The sequence below is a fragment of the Leucoraja erinacea genome, chromosome 23 (assembly GCF_028641065.1).
Source record: "Leucoraja erinacea ecotype New England chromosome 23, Leri_hhj_1, whole genome shotgun sequence".
Lineage (NCBI taxonomy): Eukaryota > Metazoa > Chordata > Chondrichthyes > Rajiformes > Rajidae > Leucoraja > Leucoraja erinaceus.
The window spans coordinates 116,923-123,243 of record NC_073399.1 but is presented as its reverse complement, the minus strand read 5'-3'; the positions used below and the strand labels follow the sequence as shown (position 1 = coordinate 123,243).

Sequence of the window (6,321 nt, the reverse complement as noted above, 5' to 3'; positions counted from 1 at the left end):
TTTGGTTGTGTGTATATTAATGCTTCATTAAAGCACATTATATGTACTTTAATAAGCTTAATCTGTATGGACCTTTTCAAACATTAATCATCTTTATAGTGAGGTGTGCGGCTCAAACATATTGTTAAAATTTGATGGAAAATACATTAAGATCACCATTTAAATCAGATTCTATCTGATGGGAACAATTTCTAGTTTAATTGGATGAATCCGTTTCAAAGATGGAAGAGTCATTTTTTTTTCAAACTGAAATATTAATTAAACATAAAAACACCCATGGCCACAGACACATTAGGAAAATTATATATATAATTATATACAAATATAAATAAATTATATGTATATATAATATATATATAATTTTCCTAGTGTGTGCACATACTGTATAATATATACCAAAATGAAAATCAAGTATGAAATATAAACCAAAATAATGAAAGCACAACATGTATATTTGGTGTCTCCACACCATCTCTGCAATGCTACTATCCATGTTTATGGCATAATCCATAAGGTATTGATATTACTTGAAAACAAATCCCAAACTGATGCTTTATACAGTGAATAGCTGGAGCCAGTCAAAGTGAAATCTGAAGAGGTAGGAATTTAGTTTGGAGACATCACTGGTAGATATCTAAATGGTGGCCGATTGGGAAAGGGGGAGATGCAGCGAGACCTGGGTGTCATGGTACACCAGTCATTGAAGGTAGGCATGCAGGTGCCGCAGGCAGTAAAGAAAGCGAATGGTATGTTAGCTTTCATTGCAAAAGGATTTGAGTATAGGAGCAGGGAGGTTCTACTGCAGTTGTACAGGGTCTTGGTGAGACCACACCTGGAGTATTGCGTACAGTTTTGGTCTCCAAATCTGAGGAAGGACATTATTGCCATAGAGGGAGTGCAGAGACGGTTCACCAGACTGATTCCTGGGATGTCAGGACTGTCTTATGAAGAAAGACTGGATAGACTTGGTTTATACTCTCTGGAATTTAGGAGATTGAGAGGGGACCTTATAGAAACTTACAAAATTCTTAAGGAGTTGGACAGGCTAGATGCAGGAAGATTGTTCCCGATGTTAGGGAAGTCCAGGACAAGGGGTCACAGCTTAAGGATAAGGGGGAAATCCTTTAAAACCGAGATGAGAAGAACTTTTTTCACACAGAGAGTGGTGAATCTCTGGAACTCTCTGCCACAGAGGGTAGTTGAGGCCAGTTCATTGGCTATATTTAAGAGGGAGTGAGATGTGGCCCTTGTGGCTAAGGGGATCAGGGGGTATGGAGAGAAGGCAGGTACGGGATACTGAGTTGGATGATCAGCCATGATCATATTGAATGGCGGTGCAGGCTCGAAGGGCCGAATGGCCTACTCCTGCACCTCATTTCTATGTTTCTATGTTTCTATAAGAGCCTCAATTACTTTATGGATAATGTCCGGGATATAGGAGCTAACCAAAGTCAGAAACTAAATAAGAGAAATACCCATCGTGAAGTCTGATCTCAAGACCATCCGTACAAGAGGAAAACGGGATCTTTATATGAAGAACAGATGGAAAATCAGGATGTACAACATACTTGCCTTCATCCGTCAGGACATTGAGTCGAAGAGTCAGGAAATCATGGCACAGTTGCATAAAACTTTGGTTCGACTACATTTGGGTTATTGTGTGCAGTTCTGATCACATTACAGGATGTGGAAGCTTTGTAGAAGGTACAGAGAGGTTTACTGGGATGTTGCCTGGACTTATTACACAGATGTGAAAATACATGCTTCCAGATTCAGGGACAGTTTCTTCCCAGCTGTTATCAGGCAAATGAACCATGCTATCACCAACTAGGGAGCTACTAGTCCTGAGCTACCATTTACTTCATTGGAGACTCAGACTATCTTGAATCGGACTTTTATTGACTTTACTGTACACTGAACGCTCTTCCCTTTAACCTGTATCTGTACACAGTGGGTGGCTTGATTGTAATCATGTGTAGTCTTCCCGCTGACTGGATAGCATGGAACAAAAAAGCTTTTCACTGTACCTAGGTACATGCGGCAATAAACTAAGATAGACCAGCATCTACAGTTCCTTCCGACACATGCCTGACAATTAACTGAATTACATAAAGGTGGAGGTTGGATAAATGTGACTGTTTTCTGGAGCATTAGTGACTCTGGGGTGACATGAAAGAAGTATATACATTTATGAAAGGCACATTAGATAGAATAGTCTTTTACCCAGGATGGAATTATCAAATATCACAGGGCAGGGTTTTAAGGTGAGAGAGAAAAGTTTATGAAAGATTTATGAGGCAAAGTTTTTTTTTTACAGAATGGTAGTAGGAGCCTAGAACATGATACTGGGAAGATGGTGGGAGCAGATAAGATAGCAACAATATAACTAAGCAGATCCCCGATTAGCAAATTGTGCAGAAGTGGTCTACTGAGCCTGCATGCATGAGGCGCCATGGTTTGGTGCCATTTTCAAAGTGCAGTCTGTGCTCTAGTTGTTATGAGTGGTGCTTGTTCTAGGCAAGAACGGGCACCTGAGATGTTGGATGCTTCCAGCTGTCGCCTTGCACATGTGGGTCAAGCTGCAAACTGACGCCCCTCTCCTCGCCGATCCATCTTTGTGCCAAGGGGGCACCTCCCACAGCCAACCTCGAAGGTGTGGTAGGCCAGACCCTGGTTCCCTCTCCTCTCCTGTCACAGTGCTAATCAATATTCCAACTGCAGTGGGACAAGGATGGCTGAAATGGGTTGGGCCAGGAGAAAAGCGACAAGGTGAAGTTGTCCTCATTAGAGGTGGATAGAAGGAAAGGAGGGAGATGGATCCTGCAAATAAGATTTAACTTCTAACTTCTGAGTGTGATAACCTGGCATAAAAAACCGGAAGATATGAAGGCTTGGCAGTCGGCAGGTACCCACTCAAAGGCTCTGCGGGACTGGGACCGGGAACCCACCCATTTTAGCCATCCTTGTCCCACTGCAGTTGGAATATCGATTAGCACTGTGACTTGCCCGAAAGCTCGTTGGTCGGCGGACAGTGAAACAGGGAGGGAGCTGGAGATATCAGACATGAGGATCAAGGGCCGGTAGGAGGGTGATCCAGGGTAATGCCTCCAGCGCCTTCACGTACGGTTGCAGAGGTACTTCCAGGATACCAAGATGAGGAGAGGGATGTCGTTTCATGGGAACTGCTCCAGTACGATGAGTACGCTGGCCGACCGGACTTTGGAAATGGCGCTAAAACATGGCGGCACCTGCATGTGTAATGTATTTCACTCTGCATGTGCATGTGTAATAAAACTAATTTCACTGTGCAGTGAAATCAGGAGGCAGCTCAATTGTCAGCGAAGCATCACTCCCTGACGAGCTCAATGTGTTGTGCCTTCCCGAGCCCCGATTCACCGTGATGATATTTTAGTCAGTCACAGAGGCCGACGTCAGCTGATCCTTCAGGGGGGTGAACCATTGGAAAGCGCCTGGACCTGATGGTATACCCAGTCGTGTTCTAAAAACCTGTGCGGACCAACTGGCTGGAGTTTTTATGGACATTGTCAACCTCTCACTTTTGAAGTCTGAGGTGCCTACATGCTTTAAAAGGGCATCAATAATATCGGTGCCCAATAAGAGCAAGGTGACGTGCCTCAATGACTATCGACCAGTGGCACTAACGCCGGTAACGATGAAGTGCTTCGAGAGGTTGATTATGGCGCAAATTAACTCCTACCTCGACAAAAACTGGGACCCACTGCAGTTCGCTTACCGCCACAACAGATCACGGACTTGTAGGGCCAAGATGGCCTGTTTCCGTGCTGTAATTGTTATATGGTTATCAACGGTGGATGCGATCTCACTGGCTCTCCACTCTGCTCTGGACCACTTGGACAACAAAAAATCTTATGTCAGGCTGTTATTCATTGACTACAGCTCGGCATTTAATACAATCATCCCCTTCAAGCTGGTTACCAAACTCGCAGAACTGGGTCCCTGCGCATCCTTCTGCAATTGGATCCTCGACTTCCTCATCCACAGGCCACAGACTGTTCGAATTGGTGGAAATGTGTCATCCTCGATAACAATCAGCACGAGAGCGCCTCAAGGCTGTGTGCTCAGCCCTCTGCTTTACTCACTCTATACTCAGGACTGCGTAGCCGGACAGTGCGAACTCCATCATCAAGTTCGCTGACGACACCACTGTTGTGGGACGTATCACTGATGGTGACGAGTCAGAGTATAGAAGTGAGATTGACCGATTGACCAAATGGTGCCAGCACAATAACCTGGCCCTCAACACCAGCAAAACCAGGGAATTGATTGTGGACCTTGGAAGGGGTAGGATACGGACCCACAATCCCGTTTATATCAACATGGTGATGGTGGAAAGAGTCAAGAAGTTCAAATTCTTGGGCGTTCATATTTCCAAAGATCACTGATGCAACTATAAATAAAGCACATCAGCGCTTCTACTTCCTGAGAAGTTTATGGAGGAGTCGGTATGTCAAAGAGGACTCTCTCGAACTTCTACAGGTGCACAGTAGAGAGCATGCTGACCGGTTGCATCGTGGCTTGGTTCGGCAACTTGAGCGTCCAGGAACGGAAAAGAACGTGGAAAGTTGTGATCACTGCCCAGTCCAGCATCGGCTCTGACCTCCCCACCATCAAAGGGATCTATCAGTCGTTGCCTCAAAAAGGCTGCCAACATCATCAAGGACACACACCAACCTGGCTACACACTCATCTCTCACTACCATTGGGTCGAAAGTACAGGAGCCTGATATCTAGTACATTCAGGTTCAGGAACAGCTACTTCCCCACAGCCATCAGGCTATTAAACTCGCCAACAAACAGACTCTGAACTATAACAGCCAGTTGCACTTTATCTGTTTATTTATATGTGTATATACATGGTCTATGCTATTTAGACACACTGAACTGTTCTGTATTTTGTATGCTTACAATATTCTGTGGTGCTGCAGCAAGCAAGAATTTCATTGTCCTATCTGGGACACATGACAATAAACTCTCTTGACTTGACTTGACTATTGCATATGTGAGAAATAAAGCACCATTGAACCAATGCTTGCAAGAAGCAACCTTCAGATAATGCTAAAGTTCCCAAGTTTGACAAAGATTAATGTTCACTTCATGCCTCAGCAGTCATTGGACTGTGCACGTTGCATCTTCCTGCACTTAGTCTTTGCAATGAAGTTTGAATAAAGCTTACTCTTCAGCAGTTGCCAATTGCATGTCCGAATATGTGGAAATTCAGTGCAATACTGAGCCATGAAATTACAGGAATGATTTATGTGCAAGTAATGGAATTTCAATGTCAAGAAACACGATGAAAATGAAGGGTAACAGTTAGGTCCAATATTTCATTTAAACTATTTATTTAGTTATTCATTCACATCAGAAAATTTTAACATGTTTTAATAATCAATGTTAAATCTAAATTCAATATTTAATAAGTTTAACAAATGTTGATACATGCTTTATATGTTACTCATTAATAGTAATGGTCACAATAATTTTTAATTTGATTTTTTTTAAGCAGAGAGACTCCAAACTACTTCCTGTTACTATATTTCAGAGTCTTTAATCTTTGAGAAAATTAATTAAAATTTTCCACACTGCAAGTATTTTGGTTTTTGGTTAAGAATCTTTTGTAAATTTAACCGTGTTGGACTTCAGTTATGCTATTCAAAATAGAACAGATTAATGGATTAAATGTTAGAGGTGTGTTTCCATTGAGGCAATTAAACTTTCCACATTCAAAGTATGTGTTTCAGGGGTTACTGAATTGTTAAATGGTGGTCATTGTCTATAGCTGGTTTTATTAGATTTTACACATATCGGCTTCAGTGGTTGAGAGTACGATACCTCAGCAAACAATACGGGCAGTGACCACACCAGGATTGACAGTATGTATTCTTTTGGACACTTTGAATCTAGGTGATCTAACTATTCTCACTTCATGTTTTCGTTAATTATCAAATGACAGGATGAATCCTGGATTAGTATAAATGTAAACCAACTTGAATCCAATTTAAATAAATCAATATATTGATTTTTTTTGGAGGAAAGAACATTTTTTTTTAGTTTATGGTAGATGATGCTAACGTTTCATCCATATCTTTCACAAAGATTTGCAACCTTGTCAAAGCTGGGTTAACATGTTCTTCTAACCACTCTTCCACAGCATCAGGATAATAGATTCTTTCCATTGCCGTACGCAGTTTACTGACAGCTGCCTCCCACTGTGCATGGACACTAGAAGACATTTATTATACATTATTATTTAGAATAATGTTTCTGCTTTATTTGATAGCT

At 42.0% G+C, this 6,321-nt stretch overlaps 1 protein-coding gene across 6 annotated transcripts in view; it reads right to left on the bottom strand.

Moving 5' to 3' along the window:
- Positions 1 to 5,364: 5,364 nt before the first annotated feature.
- The window catches only part of LOC129708078 (hexosaminidase D-like), a 37,142-nt gene continuing 36,185 nt past the window's right edge, over positions 5,365 to 6,321 (bottom strand). For all 6 annotated transcript variants that reach the window (XM_055653611.1, XM_055653613.1, XM_055653612.1 and 3 more), the window contains one exon: positions 5,365 to 6,261. In XM_055653611.1, the coding sequence (XP_055509586.1) occupies positions 6,087 to 6,261 (175 nt within the window). In that variant the 3' untranslated portion in view covers positions 5,365 to 6,086. The remainder of the gene's footprint in view (positions 6,262 to 6,321) is intronic.